The 26,075-nt window shown below is 45.1% G+C and overlaps 1 protein-coding gene across 1 annotated transcript; it reads right to left on the reverse strand.

Moving 5' to 3' along the window:
- Positions 1–13,113: 13,113 nt before the first annotated feature.
- On the reverse strand, positions 13,114–22,771 carry LOC142297336 (microtubule-associated serine/threonine-protein kinase 4-like). Its single transcript, XM_075341570.1, has 16 exons — positions 22,472–22,771; positions 20,591–20,689; positions 20,058–20,151; positions 19,678–19,748; positions 19,222–19,307; positions 18,125–18,333; positions 17,519–17,657; positions 17,293–17,425; positions 16,982–17,147; positions 16,722–16,823; positions 16,343–16,465; positions 16,081–16,190; positions 15,066–15,991; positions 14,655–14,743; positions 13,721–13,810; positions 13,114–13,501 (listed from the first exon to the last, which is right to left on the reverse strand). The coding sequence occupies exons 1-16, from the start codon at positions 22,697–22,699 to the stop codon at positions 13,368–13,370; spliced, it is 2,799 nt and encodes a 932-aa protein (XP_075197685.1). The 5' UTR covers positions 22,700–22,771; the 3' UTR covers positions 13,114–13,367.
- Between the last annotated feature and the right edge of the window lie 3,304 nt (positions 22,772–26,075).

The raw sequence follows: 26,075 nt of genomic DNA on the forward strand, positions 1-26,075 counted from the left end.
GGATATGCAGAGCGAGGACAGCAGTGCACAGGGGGAGGGAGGCGTAGCATCACAACAGGCAGTAAGAAGCAGGGTGGTGGCCCCAGGCAGAAGTCAGGCAACCGTTCCCCGGAACAACACGACGACACAAGGTGCCTGTACAAATGTTAGGTCTTCACGAGTCTGGCAGTTTTTTAAGTTGGATCCAGATGATTCAAAAAAGGCCATTTGCAACACCTGCCGTGCCAGCATCAGCAGGGGTACCAAAACTAGCAGCCTGACCACCACCAGCATGATCAGGCACATGTCAGCCAAGCACCCGACTTTGTGGGAAGTACAACAGAGTCGAGGAGCAGTGCTTGCTGATGTCACTGCTACGTCTTCGCTGGTTGTGCATGCGAGCCAATCCTCTGTCCATGCTGCCTGCGAACAAGCCTCCTCCACTCCTGCACCTGCAGTTGCCTACGCAGAAAGAACACCATCATCAAGCACGTCCTTGTCCCAGCGCAGCGTTCAGTTATCCATTCAGCAAACCTTTGAACGCAGGCGCAAATACACTGCCAACACCCCACATGCCACAGTTCTAAATGCTAACATTTCGCGACTGCTTGCGCTGGAAATGTTGCCTTTTAGGCTGGTGGAGACAGAAGCATTCCGTGACCTGATGGCGGCAGCTGTCCCACGTTACTCGGTCCCCAGCCGCCACTATTTCTCCCGGTGTGCCGTCCCCGCGTTGCATAACCACGTGTCACAAAACATCACACGTGCCCTGAACAACGCTGTTTCACCCAAGGTCCACCTAACCACAGACACGTGGACAAGTGCTTGTGGGCAAGGCCGCTACATCTCGTTGACGGCACACTGGGTTAATATTGTGGAAGCTGGGACCCAGTCTGAGCGAGGGACGCAACACGTCCTTCCCACACCAAGGTTTGCAGGCCCTACCTCAGTCAGTGTTTCACCCACACTCTACAGCTCCGGAATGTCATGCTCTTCAGCCTCCTCCTCCTCCTGCGCATCCTCATCCACTGTGCCCTCCACACCAGTCACAAGCTGGAAGCACTGCAGCACTGCCTCGGCGAAGCGGCAACAGGCTGTGCTGAAGCTAATCTGCATAGGTGACAAACCCCACAATGCAGAAGAGCTGTGGACAGCTCTGAAACAGCAGGCAGATCACTGGCTCACACCTCTGAACCTAAAGCCAGGAAAGGTCGTTTGTGACAATGGCCGGAACCTGGTGGCGGCTTTGAGGCGAGGCCAGCTGACACATGTTCCATGCGTGGCCCATGTGCTCAACCTCGTGGTTCAGCGGTTTATAAAGTCATACCCAGAGCTGTCTGATCTGCTGGTAAAAGTTCGCCGCCTGTCTGCACATTTTCGAAAGTCACCTACTGCTTCAGCCGGCCTTGCCGGCTTTCAGCGCCGTTTGCATCTTCCGGCTCACAGACTGGTGTGTGATGTCCCCACGCGTTGGAATTCAACTCTGCACATGTTGGTCAGGATATGTGAGCAGAAGAGGGCAGTTGTTGAGTACCTGCATCACCTAAGCCGTCGGGAAATGGGTCAAACTCCACACATAACACCTGAGGAGTGGAGATGGATGTCAGACCTATGTACCATCCTCCAAAACTTTGAGGACTCCACCAAGATGGTGAGTGGTGATGACGCCATTATTAGCGTCACCATACCGCTACTCTGCCTTCTAAAACGGTCCCTGCTGAAAAACAAACATGATGCATTGCAGGCGGAGCGCGATGAGTTGCAGCAAGAAACAGTAGTGGGTGTGGGTGATAACACACAGCCCAGCCTCGTCTCATCACAACGTGCAGTGGAGGACTATGACGAGGAGGAGGATGAAGACATGGAGCAACTCTCCGGCCAAATTGAGGATATGACATGCACACCAGTCATATCCTCGATTCAGCGTGGCTGGCCAGAGGACAGGGTAGATGAGGAGGAGGAGGAGGAGGAGGAGGAGGAGGACAGCATGTTCAGTCATCTTGTTGGTCAGGCTACTGAAGTCCTGGCTGTTAAGAGTCTGGCGCACATGGCTGACTTTATGGTAAGCTGCCTGTCTCGTGACCCTCGCGTTAAGAACATCTTGGCCGACAATCATTACTGGTTGGTAACACTGTTAGACCCACGCTACAAGGAGAACTTTTTGTCTCTTATTCCCGTGGAGGAGAGGTCAACCAAAATGCAGCAGTTTCGGAAGGCCATACTCACGGAAGTAGGCAAAGCATTCCCCTCACAAAACGCTAGCGGCATAGGTCAGGAATCAGTGGACAACCGAGGCGTACAGCCGAGAGAGGCACAAGTCCAATCCGCCAGAGGTAGGGGAACAGTCTTTAAGATGTGGGACAGTTTTCTCAGCCCCTCACGTACCACAGCCCCTGAGGTGCGGGGTAGTGCCACAAGAAATCCTAAGTTTGCCCAGATGCTGAAGGAGTACCTTGCAGATCGAACAACTGTACTCCGACATTCCTCTGTGCCTTACAATTATTGGGTATCCAAGCTGGACACGTGGCATGAATTGGCTCTCTACGCCTTGGAAGTCCTGGCCTGCCCTGCTGCTAGCGTTTTGTCAGAGCGTGTTTTTAGTGCCGCAGGTGGAATCATTACAGATAAACGCACCCGCCTGTCAACTGAAAATGCTGACAGGCTGACTCTGATAAAGATGAACAAGGGTTGGATTGGGCCAGACTTCACCACACCACCAGCAAATGAGAGCGGAGTTTAAAGTTTGCCATGTACCTCCACTCACCCATGGGTACACTTCTCGACTTTGGATAATCGCTGGACTGCTCCTCCTTCTCCTCATGCGCCATCATGATGACCGTTACAATAGTTAGGTCTTTGTTTCAGGTATACCCCCAGTGGTAAATTTTTTCGCCCATTCTTTGCAGAATGGACATTACAACGACAGGAGACCCGCTCCTTTGCAATGGGAACAATGTTTTGAGGCCCTCATGCACGTCTCTACCCAGGGACAACGTGGAGCCTCCCAATTTTTGGCTGCCCTGCCTAAGGGCTATACTGAAATACACCCACTTCCTTACAATGGGCACTTCAGGTTTACAGGCCATCATGCACGTCTCTATCCAGGGACAATGTGGAGCCTCCCAATTTTTGGCTGCCCTGGCAAAGGGCTATACTGAAATACACCCACTTCCTTACAATGGGCACTTCAGGTTTACAGGCCATCATGCACGTCTCTATCCAGGGACAATGTGGAGCCTCCCAATTTTTGGCTGCCCTGGCAAAGGGCTATACTGAAATAGACCCACTTCCTTAAAATGGACACTTAATGTTTTGAGGCCATCATGCACGTCTCTACCCAGGGACAATGTGGAGCCTCCCAATTTTTGGCTGCCCTGGCAAAGGGCTATACTGAAATACACCCACTTCCTTACAATGGGCACTTCAGGTTTACAGGCCATCATGCACGTCTCTATCCAGGGACAATGTGGAGCCTCCCAATTTTTGGCTGCCCTGGCAAAGGGCTATACTGAAATAGACCCACTTCCTTACAATGGGCACTTCAGGTTTACAGGCCATCATGCACGTCTCTATCCAGGGACAATGTGGAGCCTCCCAATTTTTGGCTGCCCTGGCAAAGGGCTATACTAAAATAGACCCACTTCCTTACAATGGGCACTTCAGGTTTACAGGCCATCATGCACGTCTCTATCCAGGGACAATGTGGAGCCTCCCAATTTTTGGCTGCCCTGGCAAAGGGCTATACTGAAATAGACCCACTTCCTTAAAATGGACACTTAATGTTTTGAGGCCATCATGCACGTCTCTACCCAGGGACAATGTGGAGCCTCCCAATTTTTGGCTGCCCTGGCAAAGGGCTATACTGAAATACACCCACTTCCTTACAATGGGCACTTCAGGTTTACAGGCCATCATGCACGTCTCTATCCAGGGACAATGTGGAGCCTCCCAATTTTTGGCTGCCCTGGCAAAGGGCTATACTAAAATAGACCCACTTCCTTACAATGGGCACTTCAGGTTTACAGGCCATCATGCACGTCTCTATCCAGGGACAATGTGGAGCCTCCCAATTTTTGGCTGCCCTGGCAAAGGGCTATACTAAAATAGACCCACTTCCTTACAATGGGCACTTCAGGTTTACAGGCCATCATGCACGTCTCTATCCAGGGACAATGTGGAGCCTCCCAATTTTTGGCTGCCCTGGCAAAGGGCTATACTGAAATAGACCCACTTCCTTACAATGGGCACTTCAGGTTTACAGGCCATCATGCACGTCTCTATCCAGGGACAATGTGGAGCCTCCCAATTTTTGGCTGCCCTGGCAAAGGGCTATACTAAAATAGACCCACTTCCTTACAATGGGCACTTCAGGTTTACAGGCCATCATGCACGTCTCTATCCAGGGACATTGGTGAACCTCACAATTTTGGACTGCCCTGGCAAAGGAAAATACTACAAAGACTCACTTCCTCAAAATGGGCACATTAGACTCAAGAGGCCTTCATGTACGTCTCTTCTCAGGGACATCGGAGTGCCACACAATGTTTTCACGTAAAATCTTTCATGTATTAATCTCAAAAAGTAACATACACCAGCTCTATCTCACTATTGGGTATGTGCCCTTAACATTTCTGCCATGAAAAATCATTTTGGGGTCATTTTGGAAGGTTTTCTGGTGAGTCCGTAAAAATGGCGTAAAACGCGGACAAAATTGTTCACAGCTGTGACTTTTGAGTGATAAATGCTTCAAGGGGTCTTCCCCATGCTGTTGCCATGTCATTTGAGCACTCTTCTGAGACTTTTGTGCCATTTTTAGGGTTTCTCCATGCTGCCGGGAGGTCATTTCACAAAAATACTCGGGTCTCCCATAGGATAACATTGGGCTCGTTGCTCGGGCCGAGTACACGAGTATCTTGGGAGGCTCGGCCCGAGCTTCGAGCACCCGAGCTTTTTAGTACTCGCTCATCACTAGTTAACACTTATCTCCGGGCCCAGCGAGTGAATTAGTGGTCCTTTGTGGACGGAAAACCTGCACGTTCACAGGCCCATGTTTTACTGGACCTTGTGAAAAAATGTCTCCAGCCGGAGAGCTTGAACCCCGGACAGATGATCGAGCGGGTGGTGATTGAACGGTTTGTGCGGACTTTGCCAGCCCCCATTCAACGGTGGGTGGGACAGGGGGATTCCGGTACCCTGGACCAACTAGTGAATTTGGTGGAACGCTACACAGCTACCCAGGAGTTGGTCCGGGACTCTGCTTCACGGCGGGCACTCCGTAGGGATACGCCCCCTTCACAGTTGGTGAAAGACTCCCATCCCTCCTCGGGTGCTGCCCCGTCTTTAGCCCTGGCAGAGAGTAAACCCCAGACTAAGGTCAGCTAGAGTCCCGGTTCCCCAAAGTCGGACACTCGAAACAGGGACACCTCTGCTGTTATGTGCTGGCGGTGCCATCAGCTCGGGAATGTGATGGCACAGTGCCCACTCACATCAGAACCCATGGACTGCCGGTACGCTCGCCAGGAATCAATGTGTGACCATTCTGATGGTGCCGTAAGCACTGTTACTATGGTTGAGGAGCTCCATCTCTGCAAAGTACGTGTTAATGGCTATACAACAGAGGCTTTGTTGGACTCAGGAAGTGTAGTGACTCTTGTACATGCCTCCTTGGTCTCTGGGGAAAACCCCACGGGACATAAAGTAGGGGTACTTTGTATTCATGGAGACCTACGTGAATACCCTATGGAAAGGGTCACCATTGCTACCTCATGTGGAGAGGTTCAACATGACGTGGGGGTGATGAAAAGACTTCCATATGATGTTATTTTGGGAAGAGACTTGCCCCTGTTCTGGACATTATGTGGGAGGCGACCTAGCCCTCCGAGGTGTATGATTGAACCAGGCCCTGAGCCGGACGATCCCGACTCAGGGATACCTGCCGTAGGGGTCACCAGTATAGGGACAGAGTGTAACCCTGCCAGGTTCCCCCTAGAGATAATGGCAGGAGAGGTTGAGCCACCCGAGGCAATCCCGGAGTTGAACGTGTCTCCAGATAATTTTGGAACAGCTCAGCTCCGGGACCCCACATTGGCTCCTGGACGTGGAAATGTACAGGTAATTGATGGGGTACCCCAGCGGCCTGGTGCCAAGCTGGAAACTCCCTACATGGCTCTAAAGCGAGAGTTGCTCTATCGGGTTGATAAAATCCGGGGGGAAATAGTGGAACAGTTGGTGGTCCCTCAGCTGTACCGCCGTCAGGCCTTGGAATTGGCTCATAACCACCTAATGAGTGGGCACCTAGGTGAAGAGAAAATGCGGGAACGCATGTTTCAACGGTTTTACTGGCCAGGGGTCGGCGCAGAAATTAAGAGGTTCTGTGAGTCCTGCCCTATTTGTCAGTTGACCGCACCCATGCACCGTTTCCATAGTCCTCTGATACCTTTACCCATTATAGAGGTGCCTTTTGAGCGGATTGCTATGGATCTCATCGGACCCATTGTAAAATCAGCCCGTGGTCACCAGCACATCCTGGTAGTGATGGATTAAGCGACGCATTATCCGGAGGCCGTTCCACTCCGTCACACCTCGGCGAAGCTTATTGCTCGGGAGTTGTTTGCTATGTTCTGTCGCGTGGGGTTACCCAAAGAAATCCTGACCGATCAGGGTACTCCCTTTATGTCTAAAATTACGAAGGAACTGTGCAAACTCCTCCAGAATACACAAGCAGAGGAAGCCTTTCAGGCGCTAAAGGTTGTCCTATGTGGTCAGCCTGTCCTTGTCAACCCTGACTTTCAAAAGGAGTTTATAATACAGTCAGATGCCTCTGAGGCGGGTCTGGGTGCAGTTCTGTCCCAGGAGGTAGATGGAGAGGAGCACCCAATCACCTATTTGAGTAGAAAACTCACCCCGGCAGAGAAGAACTATAGCATAGTGGAGAAGGAGTGCCTGGCCATAAAATGGGCTCTGGAATCCCTACGCTACTACCTGCTGGGGCGACACTTTCGCCTGGTGACAGACCACTCCCCTTTGGTCTGGATGAGGAATGCTAAGGAGAGAAATGCTAGAGTCACCAGGTGGTTTCTCTCCTTGCAGAACTTTCACTTTTCTGTGGAACACCGGGCTGGTAGGTTGCAGGGCAATGCGGATGCCCTGTCCAGAGGTCCCTGTATGATGGCAAAAGTTCAAACCCGCCCATTTGAACTGAGAGGGGGATATGTGAGGCAGTGACAGGGGTAATATTTGAAGACCGCTATGTGTCCCCCAGAATGTCTGGAAACCCTCTGAGTTTGCTATAGCTATTACGGGGAGTATAGCACAAAGGGTAACAGGGAGACAGATCCCTCCTCCCAATCCAGGTTTTGTAGCAATCCTCATGTCCAGCATTTTCGTTTTTAAATCTGGCAAAGCACATCAGGGTGTGTCTCAGTTGAGAGCCAGGCTTGATGAAGCTGCCACATGCTGTGTGAGCTGAGCTGGCTCTGTGTGGAGTGAACACAGGCCAAGAGTGTGAGCCTAGGAGAACCTTAACAAGACCCCTGCGGTTAACGGGGTCCTAAGGTAACAAGACTTTTTTTACCAAGGATTTGTCTATATGCACCGGCTGTGATCCGGAAGAGACTTTGATTGTGGGAAATTGGATCTATTTATGCTGCAACAATAAATAGACTGTTGGTGTGAACACGCTCCTGCCTCACGTTTTTGCCCAAGCAACGCCGCTACCTCACAATATATATATAGTCCATGACTTTTCTTCTTGCTTCCCTGCATGCAATATTTCTATCAGATACCTCGTCACCAGCTGTTTAGCTGTCCTCTGGCCACCGTGATTGTGCATGTGCGCCTGCTTGCTGACGTCCTCGTGGGGGGATGTCCCGGCACCTGGTCTGTGTGAGCATGTGATGGAGCCTTAACAACACATCCTGGCTCCTGCGCATGCGCTGGTTATGGTGGCGCTAGTCTCCTCCTCCTCCCCTTTGTACCTCAGCGGCGGATGTGCGCACCGCTGTGATCGTGCTGACTTTGATTGGACACATCTGTGTTCATTCTTATTTCTATGACACTAGAGGACTTTCTAGCCACTTCATGATCCCCTGAGAAAAAGCTGCTGCTACGCAGCGAAACGTGTATTGCCCCCCCCATCCGGATGCTGTGGCTTTACCCTTTGACTTCTATTCTCCCAGGTATATTAGCGTTTATTAAAGTGCATATACTGAGGCTGTCTATGTTATAGAATATGTGGGTGAATTGTTTAATTTGGAGCCTGTGGCCATTACTAAGGGCTTGAGACGTGGGACTTACTTAAGCACACTGTTTGGGATTTAAACTCTTGATCTAATAGCTATGTGTCTATCCCTTTGTGCATATATTGACACATTGCCATTTATATATAAAGCTTTTTTGCTATGATTTAGCCCCTTTCTTTGGGGAAGGGACTCATCTCTCCTAACAGACTCTTGTGCATCATGTTTATTTCTTTGCTCTCTATATCTTCCTGTTCTCCTCATCTATTTAATTTGTATATTTTTGTCATTTCTGTTTTTCTTTACATGTGAATTGCTTAATAAAGATTTCTATTTTTCTTTTTACATTTTTTGTTTACTTATTTTTCCGGGGACCTTGCTCTTTTTTTCCTCCTTTTTGTGCAACCATCAATACATGGATGCATCACCCAAGTAATCATCAGTACAAGACTACATCACCCCAGTAACCATGAGTACATGAATATATCACCCACCAATTTCAAGAACAAGCCCGGGTGCCACACTGAGTCAAAGGCCTTTTTAAAATTTACAAAACAAGCGTATATCTTCCTGTGCTTTGTATTATAGACGTGGCTCTGACTGAGACTGTTACGGTTGCTGCGAGCACTGGAGACTAAGTCCAGATTTCTTACTACTGCACATGTGCGAGCGCTGGAGACTAAGTCCAGATTTCTTGCTACTGCACATGTGCGAGCGCCGGAGACTAAGTCCTATCTTGGAGCCATTGCACATGTGCGGGTGACATCATCGCTGACACGAGGTCACATGTCTCTGACACCTTCTATGCCGATTGGTCGCTGGTCATGTGCTTGTGATGCCTTGCTCGGTGATAGGCCAGCATGACGTCACTCCTGTCGTTCTGGCAGCGGATTGGCTCTGGTGTCCTCCATCTTGGATGAGGCACAGAGTCTATATAAGACCCTGACACACGCCGCATGGCGCTCAGTCCTCTTGGTTCATGCATAAGAGTAGACGCTCTGTGCGCGTTCCTCTAGGCATTCCTCTGTCTATGCTAGGTGAGCGCTACCGGCAGGGTAGCGTTCTTATACCTTACAGCTTCGGCTGCTGTCCGTATCCTTACCTCTTAGGGGAGCGGACATAGGCAGGTGCCTGAGGCACATGGTCTGGCTGGGCCTTGTGGTTCGACTCGTAGGTGGACGTTGCCGCTAGGGTAACGTTCCTTATACTGCGTCTGGCAGTTGTTCGTATCCTCGCACACTAGGGGAGCGAACAGAGGTAGGAGCTTTGTGCGGCTTACGCTGCTGTTCGTCTCTTTTGCACCACTAGAAGAGCGGACCTAGGCAGGTGCCATATCTAGTGGTTTGTGTCCTCGCACACTAGTGGAGCGAATGCAGGTAGGAGCTTTGTGCGGCTTACGCTGCTGTTCGTCTCTTTTGCACCACTAGAAGAGCGGACCTAGGTAGGTGCCATTTCGCACACATTGCCTTTGTCTCTGTGATTATTAACAGAGATCATTCCACACACCCTCCAAGTAAGGGAGGAATTGCTTTACTTACTTATTATATCCTTCTGTGAGTTAACAGAGGTATTGCACTCTGCCATAGTCTGCAGCAGAGTCTTTGCACGGTGGACCCTGACTGTCTGATACTCCTTTAGGTTATCAGACAGCCCCCCGTAACAGAGACTGTGCATGATGTAGATGTGATCCGTGGTGTGGTGGTTTGGCACGAACTCTGGCTTTTGCTGAGGACATTGTGCTCGGTAAGAAAACTGAGGATCCTCTTGTTCAGGATGCTGTTGAACAGTTTTCCCAAGTTACTGCTGACACATATGCCTCTGTTGTTGGCAGGGTCATACCTATCCCCACTCTTGTGGATGGGTCTGATGAGGCCTTGGTTCCAGGTTCAAGGGAAGTAGCCGCCACTTAGCACAATATTGAACAGTTGAACCATTGCAGGTTGAATCTCTAGTGGGTTCTACTTCAGCATCTCTGGGGGATTCCATCCAGGCCACTGGCTTTTTTACACCTTATGGAAGAGATTCTTTCTGCAACTTCCTGTAATGTAATTGGTGTATCCAGAGGTTTTTGAAAATTTTTGACTTTCTACTCCATCGCCTTTATTTATTTATTTATTTATTCAGTTGTTATGTTTTCCTGTTCTTGGCTTAGTCCTTCTTTAGGGATGTCTTTGTAGAGGTCTCTGAAGTACTGGAGCCAGATGTTGCCATTTTGGATATGGATGTCGTTTTTCTTGCTTTTTGTGTCCATGTGCTTCCATATTTCCCAGAAGGAGTTATCTTGCCGGACGCCTTGGAGTTGGCTATGTTTGGTAAAGATGTAGCTCTGCTTCTTCCTCCTGAGGATGGTTTTGTACTGCCTTTCTATTTATCATGTATCTGTGACGCCCTGGCCTATCAGGTCATCGCAGGGTATTGTGCAATCTTCCCTTCTGCACAGTATCCACCCTCCTTGGTTACGGGTCCTGGACCTTTGGTGTTGCTAACAGCTTAGCCAATAAAAATCTTAGGAACACTTCACACTTTAACCTACCAGACACACCATTGGGGGGCCTGAAGGAAATATGGCCACCCACTTGGGGGGTTGGTAAGGGGAAAGTGGAAAAAGTGACAGTTGAGCTTGAGCAGTGAGAGTGAAAGGAGAAGAGGTGGAGTGGTAACTCTCGTGAGGAGAGGTCAGGGAGCAGGGCTCTTGTGTACTAGGTGGCAGACGTTGGTCTGGGCCTGGTAAGAGCTGGAACCCCGGTCACAGGGGACAGTGTCAAGGGGCACGGACTGCAGAGGAGGGCGGCCGACGGCCTTGAGCTACCACCGGGCAGGGGCCAGGGCACGACGCGGTACGTGGACCCCAGGCTGGAATGTAGCTTCACGTGTTCCGGTAATTTACCCAACAGGGGTGAAGACTTCAAGTGTCATCCCCAACCCACTCCAAAATCGGGGTACTAGCGCACCGATGGGATAGGACTTTCCCAATACAGTCCAAAGAAATCCTACGCGTGAACCCTGAGAGCAAGCTCCCTCTGATAGCCATACGGGTGAGTGGGACCTAAAGAGTTTTATACCCACGGGTCCAACAGAGACAGAGGTGCCAAGGACAGGGTCACAGGCTAACAGCAACACCAAGGGCACAGACCCAGGCTTGCTCCCTACAAGCTGCAGTTCTGCTCAGAATTCTGGTTTACAAGCTGTCGGTGTTGTTATTCCTGGACTGAGTGAGTACATTGCAATACCCCTGTTCCTACCCCAACGGCACCCAATCACCAACCATCCGACGGGTCCCAGGACACAAACCCCCTAACAACGGAGGGGTTAAACATCCTGCTGCTACATCACCGTCACCGGGCTCCCCAACAGCAGCGGTGGTCTCTCACATTACCACACACTGTGGGTGGCGTCACGACTTTCAATCCCCCTGTACATAGTCCCCCTTTCATCGAGTGGCCGCACGACCCCCGGGTCCAGAGACCTCTTGAGCCACCGCGGATCCGGATCCGAGCAGCCCGGCTGCTGGCACGTGGGCGGCACATATCTATCTATTATCTATCATGTATCTATCTATTATCTATCATGTATCTATCCAACTATTATGTATCTATCTATCTATCATGTTTCTCTCTATCATGTATCTATCTATCCCTGTATCTATCTATCTATCTATCTCTCTTTCTCTTTCAATAGAGGCAGTAGGTCAATGGTAGAGCCGCTGCTTTTGGACAATCAGTTCACGAGTTTCAGTCCTGCCATATTGGTAACCCAGAGCAGATGAGAATTTAATTTATGCACTGAACTGAGTAAATGTATTCACTTAACTGGGGACAGTCCCACATAATTTAGGACGGTTGGGAGGTATGATATGGTTTATATTAGATATAAACACACTTCGCTCAGATATAAGTACCTGCTGCTTAGTTGCCCGTCTGGCATCAGGTGCAGCACAAGTTCCTGACTGACGCTCCCTCCTCATGTAAGATGGATGCCACAGCTGAGCTCAAAGGCTACAGCAGAAAGCAGCCGGGCACTAACTGGTTAATGTCTGGCCAATCAGTGCTGGCTTCATTCTCTCACACAGGGTGGGGGCGCGGTCTGACGGCAACCAACTACATGTTGGGACTGACGGTGCTCGAGGGAAGCAGTGAATATGTATGAGGGTTAATAAGCAGACCCTGATGTGGTGTTACAGCCTTGTGGGAGACTCGGTAAGTATAACGCTCCTGATTTATTCCTTATTTTCTTTCTTTTTCCTGAATTTTTTTTTAATATTTTGGATGGCCAAATCCGAACCGTTACACCGAGTTCCCTGAGACTTCTGTAATGGGGGTCCGTGCACATATACTAGGTATCCGGTACAGACCCCGAACTTTTTCGCCCAACACTACTTAGCAGGTATGCAGCATTTAAAAGCGCTGTGTGCACATAACCTTAGGAATAACAGAATCTCTGGTCATCACACCAATTGTGGCCAGGGTGTAAAGCATTAATGGGAGACAAAGAACCATTCTTCTCCTGTTTGGTGTCCAATAGAGATGAGCGAGTATCGAAATATTTGTGATACTCGTAACGAGTATTTTGTAATAATTGCATATTCTCTCCAAATAGCGAGTACAATGCAAGTCAATGGGAAATGGAAGTAATTTTCTTCTGATTGGGAAATGCGAGTATTTTTCTGTTGGAGTCCAGCAGATAATTACTCTAATTACACATTGACTTGCATTATACTCGCCATTCGGAATGAATACGCGCGTATTACAAAGTACTTGTTACGAGTATCGCGAATACGAATATTTCGATACTCGCTCATCTCCAGTGTCCAACCCATCAAATACTTATGACATGTATAGTATTGATATGCCATTAATAATTAAGTTTTAAATTAGTAATAATTAAGTTAAAATATGAATCAATTTTAAATTTTTATTCATTTTTTGGGGGCTCACAATGTAAATTCCCTATCAGTATATCTTTGGAGTGTGGGAGGAAACCGGAGAACCCGGAGGAAACCCACGCAAACACGGGGAGAACATACAAACTCCTTGCAGATTGCTGCAAGACTACAGTGCTAACCACTGAGCCACCGTGCTGCCCATAGGTGGTACAAGTTCTTCCATACAAGCACAGTATTGATGGTGGATGTGCTGTATTTTCTTCAGGGCGCTAGATGAGGGGGTTTTCTGTGATGACTATGGAGCCCCGCTGACAGCAGGCAAAAATGCAGCTTTCTCTGACAGCGCGAGCAGCCCTGGATAATCTACGCCGGCAGGATGATATCATCCGGCGGAAGATAGAACCTGTGAGAAGAAATGAAAAACTGATGTAAGTAATGGGACTCCATATTAGAGGATAGTACAGTGGTGTCACTGTGACCGGACGGTAGAGGAACCTTCTCCATACACAGGTATGGGACCATTGTCAGCCATCATACATGTGACAATCCCACCACAGATCACATCTGCTCCACATGAATTCTCACTGACATCACACAACATGGAGCTTATGGTCATACTTACCTCGCCTTCTCTCCCCCTCTTCTACAGTCTCTGTTTTTTGCTTTTTTCCCAGTTTTAGAGCAGATCTTCTTCCTTTCTGAACTGGAGATTCTAATCAAAAAGTCAGAAAAATGTTGATTATAAATTCCTAAAAGATTAGGTTTGTATCTTCATAAAGTTAAGTGACCTGATTACTATGCACCTATCACTATTCTGTGTGCCGCCATGTGGTGTCTCCCCAAGGATCTATGTCCGCTTATTAATATGACATTACTTGCAGCAGGACACAGTGTTATTATATAATCAGTTCCATAAACCTTCAGTGTAACTTTATAGAGGACTCGTCACCAGGTGAAAAGTGTCCAGGATTCACCTTTCTCTTATTCCCGCTCTCCCCTGAGTTCGCTGGTTATTTGTTACCGTCCCCTTTTCAGTTCAGAGATATATTTTTTTGTGCTAATTTTTATGGTGTTTACCATAGGGGCGTGGCTAATAGTTCCCATAATGAGAAGTCTGAAGACACGCCCCCAAAAAAATCCTGTGTGCCACACCCCATTGGTAAAGACCATAATCATTTGCACCAAATATAAAGGCCCAATAACTCTTGAAAAGTATGCGGGATTTTATATACCCCCCACAAAGAAAAATAAAATTCAGTGGGGCGACGGGAATAAAGTAAGTAATTTCCTGATCCTTCATGTGCAGATTCACATTACACTTTTGGATTATAGGCTAAGGACATCTGCAAGGAGTTTGTATGTTCTTCCCGTATAATCCGTGGGTATCCTCCGGATTCTCCGGTTTCCTCCCACACTACGAAGGCATACTGATAAGGAATGTAAATTGGGAACCCCACTGGGGGCAGTGATGATCATGTCTGTAAGGTGCGGTGGAATTAAAAGCGCTATATAAGAGAGTAGATAAATAATAGAATGATCTATATATCTGTACATACCTGAGACGGAGGGCGAGGATGCCGCAATGTTAGTGACAGGGAAACACTGATTCCCACCATCAGATTTGGAAAGTGAAGATTCTTTCTTTCTGTTTGATAGAAGAAAGTCAAGTAAATTACAAGTAAAAACAATATAGAAGGACGAGCACCTGCCTGTAAGGCCAATTAGGAAAACACGGAAGAGATTCCCCACTCAGGACCCCGTTCTTCCAGAAATAATGGACTCAACTAGTAATATTGTATTGAACTGGAAATGAATGGCTGGTCTCCATATTCAGCTGTTATTACAGTGTTCTCACAATCCAGAACTACAGAGATCAGCAATCATGGGGCGGTGGATGCTGGATTTATATTTGTGCTACTCGTCCCTTATAAATCACATAATAATAATAATAATAATTATCTACTCACATGTCTGAGGGTTTTTCGGAACCCCCTGGAGGTGACACAGGCTCTTCTTTAGTCAACCTCTCAGTATTGGTTATGGAACCCCCTGGAGGTGACACAGGCTCTTCTTTGGTCAACCTCTCAGTATTGGTTATGGAACACTCTGGAGGTGACACAGGCTCTCCTTTAGTCATCCTCTCAGTATTGGTTATTAAACCCTCTGGAGCTGACAAAGGCTCTTCTTTGGTCAACCTCCCAGTATTGGTTATGGAACACTCTGGAGGTGACACAGGCTCTTTGGTCATACTCTCAGTATTGGTTATAGAACACCCTGGAGGTGACACAGGTTCTTCTTTGGTCAACCTCTCAGTATTGGTCATGGACCACTCTGCAGGTGACATAGTCTCTTTGGTCATCCTCTCAGTATTGGTTATAGAACCCCCTGGAGGTGACTCAGGCTCTTTGGTCATCCTCTCAGTATTGGTTATGGAACCCCCTGGAGGTGACAAAGGCTCTTCTTTAGTCATCCTGTCAATATTGGTTATGGAACACTCTGGAGGTGACACAGGCTCTTCTTTAGTCATCCTCTCAGTACTGGTTATAGAACACCCTGGAGGTGACACAGGCTCTTCTTTGGTCAACCTCTCAGTATTGGTTATGGAACCCCCTGGAGGTGACACAGGCTCTTCTTTGGTCAACCCCTCAGTATTGGTTATAAAACACTCTGGAGGTGACACAGGCTCTTCTTTGATCAACCTCTCAGTATTGGTTATGGAACCCCCTGGAGGTGACACAGGCTCTTCTTTGGTCAACCCCTCAGTATTGGTTATAAAACACTCTGGAGGTGACACAGGCTCTTCTTTGGTCAACCTCTCAGTATTGGTTTTGGAACATCCTGGAGGTGACATAGGCTCTTCATTGGTCATCCTCTCAGTGTTGGTGATAGATAGCTAAAATAAATGAAGAAATATAAAATAGATTTATTTTAAAACTTTTTTATAGCTATAGGGTTTATATATTTTTTTGGCCACATACTTACTTTACAAAACCTTTGATAAGGTGATACAAAATTTCGGACTTCTAGCCACTTATTGTCCTCACTGGTGTCCTCCTCATCGGAATCCACATGTTTGTTTTTCATATAGCGAGCTGCAAAGTAATGTGTTATAAGAGATTATTAGCATAAGACTTGGTCAGACAGTCATCATGCTATCACTAATAATGGTGGGAGCTGATTGTCACACAAAATTAAAGACAAGACACACAGCCGTTTTCTACGGAGGACGTCTCATGTTTCTTACTGTTAAAGTTGCTGGTGTCCAGATCTGACTTTAGATCAGGAACGAACACGGGTTTCTGACTTAGCAGATTGTCAAAGTCCAAGTCGCACAGGAATGGATGCATTTTGATCTCATTTGCCCCTCCTGGAAAAGGAAGACAAGAAGGAAAATAACACAGTCATTGTCAGAGAAACTTCTCTATATCTGTACAGTTTGTTATTCTGAACTGAAGATAAAACAGAGCCAGACATGAAGGAAATGTAGTGAAAGTCATAGTATGAAGAATGGGGAATGGACAAGTAGGTGGAGTAAAGACCCTCAGTGCTGGTCCTCATGGGCATGGTCATTTGTCTGGTCAATGAGGTGTAATAAATCATTATTAATACTATGATAATATTACCTGTCCCAAGTCGATGTGCAGGATTTTTTCGGAGCAGCGCAATGATTAATTCTTTAGCTTTTGGTGGAGGACAGTATTCATTAAATGTCCAAGGTATGTCAGCTGTTATATAAAAATCAAGTATTACATAAAATAAAACATCTGAATTCATTTTCATGAAAAAAAAAAACCATTTTTCTTAACAAAATAGAAACTTGGGCACAGAACAAATCAAAGCAAATAACAGAGACACCACATGGCATTCAGATTACTTTGCTTACCATAGACGATCCTGCGCATAATCTCCTTCTTGGTAGCCCCAGTAAAGGGTTCATATCCTAAATAGAATGTGTATAGAATGATCCCTAATGACCACCAGTCTACAGGTCTTCCGTATCCTTTCAATAGGATGACTTCTGGGGCCATGTAGGTAACCGTGCCAACCGTCTGGAAACAAACAAAAACAAGGGATGATGATCAATAAATATCATTTCAACAAATGACATCAAAGGAAACGTCTAAATGAGAAATGATCAGATAAGGAGAAAGAGAAGAGATCTGTAAAGTACAAGATCCTGTAAGTAAAGCCGACCTCTTTATCACAGAACTCTCTGATGATGTCCTCAGTTGGAGCCTTGTAGACGTTGGACGTTGGTCTCATGACGCCGAGTTTTGAAAGCCCAAAATCCGTGACTTTAATATGTCCTGTAGCTGTTATCAGGAGGCTGTGAATGAAAAGATGGCGTCAGTAATAACCCATAGACTCTATAACAATCTGTAACTTTCTTCCCCTTCATTATAATACAGGGGTCACTTACTTCTGAGGCTTCAGGTCTCTGTGCACCACACCATGGCTATGCAGATATTCCACAGCGACAACTGTTTCTGCAATGTACAACTGAGCCAAGGCATTAGGAAAAGCACCTTTGTTCTTTAGGAGACTGGCACAGTCTCCTCCTACACGAGAAAGCAAGTATCACAGGTGAGGGTTTGTTACAATGTAAATTACACATGATGAGGGTGAATGAGAAATAATCAAAGATAGTGGAACAGGAAATCATATATAGAGATAAACTGTATAATGCACAACATATATTGTATACTACAGAGATACCCTATACACAGAGATAGAGCCCGGCCCCATCTAGAAGCCTCATGTATTTCTCTGCGAAAGTTTCCATCTATAAAAACTGCTCAAATATAAACAATTTATGCTTTTATCCTTATCAGAAATTGCCGCCATGCTCAGTCAGGACATACGCCCGAGGATTTCACAGGGATCAATGATTTTTCAGGCATCTTGGTAATAGATACATTATAGTAAATGCTGTGTGGACATGTAACCGCCCATGTGGTCACAATCTGGGTATATATAAGGATTAAGCAGACGTGGGCAGTATATATATACAATGGATGTGTCCTACCTGGTGCGTACTCCATCACCATACAAAGATGTCGTCTAGTAGGAAAAGAGCAGAACATGGAGACTAGAAAGGGACAATCCGCAATTGCTGAGATGTCCCTCTCCAGAAAGGCTTGTTCAAGACTCCATGTATTATTCAGGTTCTGCTTGTCCATTTTCTTCATGGCGCAGATCTGTTTTGTGGCTTTATGGCGCACTAAGTGGACGGCACTGGAGAAAAGGAAAATCCATGATTAATTATCAATTGTTACTAATAATCTGTCTGTAGACCTCATCAAATGATCTTCTGTACTAATGGTTAATACTAGATGTGAGACCATTTCTAGAAATACGTGTCTACAAATACATAAACTAAAATTCCATAAAAATAGAAATTGCAATTTTTTGCCCAAAATCTCAAATTTATAATAAGTACAGTTGGAATTTTTAGTGCTGTAGTGCACATTTAGTGCTGGCTTTTTTGTTTTTTTTTTTTCATTCAATTGGTCGGTGACTGACCCCCACCTAGCTATGCACCCTAATTTGGGATGTATTCCACCTGTCTAGATTTTGGCGGTTGGTGACTGTTCGCATACAGTCATCAGGCCCTGTCCACAGGCTATTTACTTCATGCAGCATTTGCTTGGACCTGTCCCGCCCACAGCCATGACTCAGTCATGGGTACGGGATTGAAATAAACCAGGTTAGTGCTGCTAAGAGCAGTTCTACTATTTCATATGTGAGGCCATCTGGCACATTTTATAAAAATATTTTAGCGTAGGACTGCCCCAAATGAGATTTGCCGTGACGTGGTGGGGTAGCTCAAGAAATTGCAATTTTTGGCCAAAAATCGCAATTTTATAATAAATACAGTTGGAATGTTTAGTGCTGTAGTGCACATTTAGTGCTGGCTTTTTTTTTTTCTAACACTCCATAAATGATCACCTATAGGAGGTCCTCATTCACACTCCATCCCATCTGTCCTGAATAGTAACAAATGTGGACAGTGATATCGACTCCTAATTTCTGTATGGGAACATTGCATGAGCGGGACACAGAGACATAGGCGTCGTCATTAGAAGTCCTTGGAAATAAATATTATATCAAAGAAAAGCTCACCCAAAATTTCCAAAGCTGATCAGCTTGATCGGATCAAAGTCGCTCTTACAAGGACTTCTCATTACATTTAAGGATCCACTCGCGGCCTATAAATTAATAAGAAATTATATTAGGTCATAGAAACTACAGAAAAATAAAGCTCCAGATGCAGGAACATCTCCCGTCTATATTATATCCCGCTGATTACACTGCAGCAGATGTAGAGGACGTCATACAAGCCGGACCCTCCACAGACGCTCTTATATTAAAGGGTTGTATCCTCCATATAAATATATTATTATACTGCATGGGATGACGAGGGTCATCACACAGAGGAGGCAGGAATAATGCCATCATCACATATAATAGGTCTGATCTACATGAAGAACAGAGACATCCCATTGTCATATGGGATATAATATGGGATGTGTATTTCGTGCCCAGTCATCATTATACAGACATCCCTCTGATACTTACACTGGCAGATTCGTGGACGATCTCTGGTGTCTCACATATTCCACATTCAGTATTTGCCGGCACAGATGTTCCTAAAATAATGATAAATAATGAAGAGATGTCATGTAATAGTCTGTATCAGTAGATAAATCTGTGATTGCGGCAAATTTGATTGAATCCCCAACAATGATATGATCGGGGACTCATGAGCTTCTTTTTATATTTTAAGATGAGAAAACCCCAGAAAAGAAGCAGAATTATATGAGCGCCCTCCAATATTGTCTATGTGGGGCTCTGGTGTAGCCATCGGCCTCATGCAGAGGATGAAGAGTAAATCTGCATATTCTCTGCCGTTCTCTATTACTTGACATTTGAATGTAAAATATTGGTGATCAGCTTACCTTCTATCAGATCAGTATTAAGCTCCAGCTGACTGGTCTCACAGTCAGGGATATTTAGGTCCTGCCCTTCTTCGGAGTCATCTTCTGATGTTTCCTGATGGATATAATATATACAATTAATATAACATTTCAGAAATACTAAATACCATATATATCTAAATCTGGATTTACTTAATAATTTCAGTATGGGGTGAACTATACCCGGCCGCTCCCACTAGTAAAGGTACATTAATACATAATGGACTTGTATATACAACTGTTCTCTAATAATGTCCCAGAACTGCAGCATTTATAAGAAGGAAGTCTGTGATGACCGAGCAAGACAGAAGCATAAATATAAACTCCGCACCGCTGAGTACAGACTGCCATCACAGATAGAACCGCGGAGACAGGCTGTCATACTATACCCTGTGTCTGCCTGGAACCAAAGGTAGAACGTAAACATCATAAATCTGACCTTCTGCTACATGACTGGAAATCTGGAGAAGATCAGACAACAATGACATGAGATATAGAAGATGATGGATCCTTACCTGATGCTCCAGTTGGCAGGATGGGTTCTCTAGTACCCTCAGGACATTTTGGGCCAGTTCTTTAATAAAGGCCAATTCTCCACTTTGGGATCTTTCAGCCTATAGAGATGAAAATAAACAAGAAAATCATGAGAGAAAGTTCAGAATGGAGGAGGCCCTTTATGTTACCATCTTACTCCTATCTGCACTAAAATGCTTATATTGGGAACTGACAAGGAATCTGGTAACTTGTAAACCATTAAATGTCCTTGTCTATACGCCTTACCCAGTGTATGTACATAAGACACATGACTGCTTGTGACTGGTGTAAAACGGTCACTGCATCCTTTATTAACTTTACAACCCAAATCTAGGGGTGACTTCAACAATGATAACCCCACAATTATATATATCAAGTAGCTGTAGCACCTGGCATTGCCCAGGATAGTAACTCTCTTTCTCTTTCTCTCTCTTTCTGTCTGTTTCATTCTTTATCTGTCTGTCTGTCTCTTTTCCTGTCTGACTCTCTCTGTCTGTCTCTTTCCCTATTTTTTCCCTATTTCTTTGTTTGTCTGTCTCTCTGTCTCTTTCCCTGGCTGCATTGTGACATGCCAACATTCCACTTAAGGGCGTGGCTGCGCATTCTTCTGAGTTCTGGCTGCACTGTGGCTCCCAGCCCTATTAACTTTAATGGAGGCAGGTCTTTTGGCGAATAACTGTAAAGCGTAGGGTTAAAATTTTCCCTCAAAAGATAGTTTATGACGTTCCTTGAGTCAAATGGAGTGTGTGCGCAAAATTTCGTGATTATACATGCGACGGTGGAAATTCCTTTAGCGGACATACACACACACACATACATACATACAGACATACATACATACATACACACATACACACACATACAGTACATACATACATACATACATACACACATACATACATACATACACACATACATACATACATACATACATACACACATACATACATACATACATACACACATACATACATACATACATACACACATATATACATACATACATACATACATACACACATACATACATACACACATACATACATACATACATACATACACACATACATACATACATACACACACACATACATACATACACACATACATACATACATACATACATACATACATACATACACACATACACACACATACAGTACATACATACACTCAGCTTTAGATATTAGATTGAGCTAAACCAGGAGAAAAACAACACCTTTTTAAAAATGAGACTCTACAAGAAGCGCACTGGTACAAGGCGTAAGTTATTAATATTCCACATTAATACCCCCAATTCTCACAAGATCTGGGCCCACTAGTTATAATGATATCATAGTTATCAGACTGACATGGAGAATAATGTTTTTAGGTAATTTTTCTCCATATTGAAAGCCTTAAAAGCAAAACCAGAATTGAATTTTCGTTACCATTTCATCACATTTGGAATATTATTCCTGTTTTTCAGTACATTGTATGGTAAAAAGAATAGAGCCATGCACAGCTTCAAGTCTTCTTGCAAAAAAGCAACAACAAAAACAACTCCTCACACGTCTGTCACTACAAATATATGACTCTTGAAAGAAAGTGATGAAAATATGGGAGCGGAAAAAGTGAAAAATTCCCTTGTTCTTAAATAGTTAATAATCCTATTCCTCCACAACCACAACCTTCCCACCACTAATTCAATTAATCCTTTAGGTCCCACTCTCTCCCTTCTCATGTAGCCTGTGTGCCCTATTTTGGCTCTTTGGCTATTCTTATTAGGGTACTTTTTACCGAATAAACTTACATTTTTATTCCATTATTACTTTCTATTATTACTATTTTTATAAGATTTGTGCAGATTGTCTGCTATTTACCTCTTGTACTGCTGTCCTGATGTTCTGCTGTAAATGCTCAAGATATTCTGAGCTAATTTGACCATGATTGTATTTGGTCAGGCAGTCACTCACTAGCTTCATAACCAGCCGGTATGTGAAGCTGAGGATGCCACAGGGTAGTGGTAGCACAAAGTCAGGGTCATAGCTGATAAGAATCTCCTGAAGTTGTGCTAGCACCTGAAATTTATCTGGAGAAATTCCAGACATTTCAAATGAAAGTAATGCAAAGCACGATCTGTATATGAAGAGCTATATAGCTTTATCACTAACAGCAATGACCACAAGTGTCAAAGTGAGAATGAGAGTGAAAACACTGGTATACATAGGGATTCTTAATTGTGATGTCATAATGTAACCCTGAGTTCTATTCTTAAAGGGGCATCTTACCTTATAAGGAAGTTCCCTAGCAACCCTTAAGGCGGCAACAAGGTAGCTGAGCATTAGTACCAGATGCAGGCATGGAGTACAGAGCTATAGGGGGCTTTATATTCTTATCAGATAGGGTATTTTTATGTTGTAAAAAAATATATTTACAGTATATTTGTTATACGTAGTGTTTTGTATCAGTAAGAAATTAATTACTGTGGGATAACCCAGTATCATCTGGTGCGCATCTATTATGGGTTAAAAAATATGATGTAGCTTTTAACAATAGTAGATTTTAATTCTTATCAATAAAAGCTATATTTTAGTCACATAGTAATTCTCTCTTTTCCCTCCCACTTTATAATATATGACTTCTCCTAGTGGTGTACACTTATGTGCATGCATTTATGGAAAATAGCTCATACAATAATTAAAGGGGTATTTACATCTCTAGTATCCTATACCAGGTGGTATATATTTCTAATTAGAGGTATTTGCTAATATTACTATTATTATGCTGAGCTCATCTTGGAGATGAGAATACCCTTTAACTGTCACTTTGTAACCTACATGGACACGTTTCTTTATGCCAGTTACGAAATATCATTTTGTAGATACCAAAATCAATTTATCCTCTTCATGACGAATGACTGACATACTGTAGAACGCCATGAGCAGGTGTCAGTTCCCGCATTATGACCTACTATGTCCATAATGGAGTAAAACTGTCACTGTATAAAAACTCAGTGACAGGTCCGTGCTGACAGCGGTCACTGACAGCCAACCAGCACCGGATGAGATGCAGGGACCCATTTCATTAGACCCCGCTCACTGATCACTGTCATTGGATAGTGAATGTGTGTATATATATATATATATATATATATATATATATATATATATATATATATATAATATATATAAAAATATACAGTACAGACCAAAAGTTTGGACACACCTTCTCATTCAAAGAGTTTTCCTTATTTTGTACATGTGGAATGAAATACTTAAAAAAGTGTGAAACAACTGAAAATATGTCTGATATTTTTGGTTCTTCAAAGTAGCCACCTTTTGCTTTCATTACTACTTTGCACACTCTTGGCATTCTCTTGATGAGCTTCAAGAGGTAGTCACTAGAAATGGTTTTCCAACAGTCTTGAAGGAGTTCCTAGAGATGCTTAGCACTTTTTGGCCCTTTTGCCTTCACTCTGCGGTCAAGCTCACCCGAAACCATCTCGATTGGGTTCAGGTCTGGTTACTGTGGAGACCAGGTCATCTGGCGTAACACCCCATCACTCTCCTTCTTAGTCAAATAGCCCTTACACAGCCTGGAGGTTTGTTTGGGGTCATTGTGCTGTTGAAAAATAAATGATGGTCTAACTAAACGCAAACCGGATGGAATAGAATGCCGTTGCAAGATGCTGTGGTAGCCATGCTGGTTCTTTATGCATTCAATTTTGAATAAATCCCCAACAGTGTCACCAGCAAAGCCCCCCCCACACAATCACACCTCCTCCTCCATGCTTCCCGGTGGGAACCAGGCATGTACAGTCCATCCGTTCACCTTTTCTGCATCGCACAAAGACATGGTGGTTGGATCCAAAGATTTCAAATGTGGACTCATCAGCCCAAAGCACAGATTGCAACTGGTCTAGTGTCCATTCCTTGTGTTCTTTAGCCCAAACAAGTCTCTTCTGCTTGTTGCCTGTCCTTAGCAGTGGTTTCCTAGCAGCTATTTTACCATGAAGGCCTGCTGCACAAAGTCTCCTCTTAACAGTTGTTCTAGAGATGTGTCTGCTGCTAGAACTCTGTGTGGCATTGACCTGGTCTCTGATCTGAGCTGCTGTTAACCTGCGATTTCTGAGGCTGGTGACTCGGATAAACTTATCCTCTGCAGCAGAGGTGACTCTTGGTCTTCCTTTCCTGGGTCGGTCCTCATGTGAGCCAGTTTCTTTGAAGCATTTGATGGTTTTTGCCACTGCACTTGGTAACACTTTCAAAGTTTTCCCAATTTTTCGGACTGACTGACTTTCATTTCTTAAAGTAATGATGGCCACTCGTTTTTCTTTGCTTAGCTGTTTTTTTCTTGCCATAATAAAAATTCTAACAGTCTATTCAGTAGGACTATCAGCTGTGTATCCACCAGACTTCTGCACAACACAACTGATGGTCCCAACCCCATTTATAAGGCAAGAAATCCCACTTATTAAACCTGACAGGGCACACCTGTGAAGTGAAAACCATTTCCGGTGACTACCTCTTGAAGCTCATCAAGAGAATGTCAAGAGTAGAGTTGAGCGCGGTTCTAGGTTCGAGGTTCTCCAGTTCTAGGCTCGAGTGATTTTGGGGCCTGTTCTAGATCGAACTAGAACTCGAGCTTTTTGCAAAAGCTCGATAGTTCTAGAAACATTCGATAATGGTTCTAGCTGCAAAAAAACAGCTAATTCCTAGCTGGCTTTCCGCTGTAATAGTGTAAGTCACTCTGTGACTCACACTATTATGAAATTTCAGTGTATAGTGTGCGGGAACAGCGCCTTCAGATCACTGCTGTTTGTATAATAGCGATCGCCATTTTTTTTCCTTGTCTTCCTTCCCTAAGCGCGCGCGTGTAGTGGGGAGGGCCATTATGGCAGCCAATCCCAGACACACAACCAGCTAAGTGGACTTTTAGCCAGAGAAACAACGGCATGTGTGATAGGATGTCCATGTCACATGTCCCTGCATTATAAAAACGAGTATCTGCCCGTCCGGACGCCATTATCTCTTCTGCGTCCTTGGTGTCAGACATCACTGGCGCAGCTCCGTCCTTTATCCTATCGCCGATACTGCTGCATGCGCTCCATACACAGCGCTGGACAGCTTAGGGATAGCACTTTCTATAAGTCCTTTTAAGGGGTCGTACCGGCAGGGTCAGAGCCATAGGTGACAGGTCCTGAAAACAGAGACAGCGTCTGTGTAGCTAAGGTCAGGGATTTCCTCGCTGCATTTCCCCATTAGGAGGGAATAGAAAGGCAGGCTTCCATTCCTCTACCCAGAGCCCCACAATCCTGGCACTGTACCCTTCTGTCCTCTGCACACTCCAACTCATTATAACTAAGCCATTATACTAGCAAACATTCAGTGTACCTAGTGTCATCCTAAACGTGGCTATTGGACTTTTGTCTAGTCCCACTAGTGCAAAGATATTTGCAGCATGTCTGCCTGCATTGCACACTCC

This window comes from Anomaloglossus baeobatrachus, chromosome 3 (genome assembly GCF_048569485.1).
Source record: "Anomaloglossus baeobatrachus isolate aAnoBae1 chromosome 3, aAnoBae1.hap1, whole genome shotgun sequence".
In the NCBI taxonomy this organism is placed as follows: domain Eukaryota; kingdom Metazoa; phylum Chordata; class Amphibia; order Anura; family Aromobatidae; genus Anomaloglossus; species Anomaloglossus baeobatrachus.

Bases quoted from the DNA above. Each gene is read 5' to 3' on its own strand.
- LOC142297336 (XM_075341570.1), bottom strand. From the start codon at position 22,699: ATGTCTGGAATTTCTCCAGATAAATTTCAGGTGCTAGCACAACTTCAG. The intron at 19,749-20,057 runs GTAAGCTGATCA...TCATTATTTTAG, and splicing joins TAATACTGATCTGATAGAAG to GAACATCTGTGCCGGCAAAT. The intron at 15,992-16,080 runs GTAAGTATGTGG...CATTTATTTTAG, and splicing joins CTTATCAAAGGTTTTGTAAA to CTATCTATCACCAACACTGA.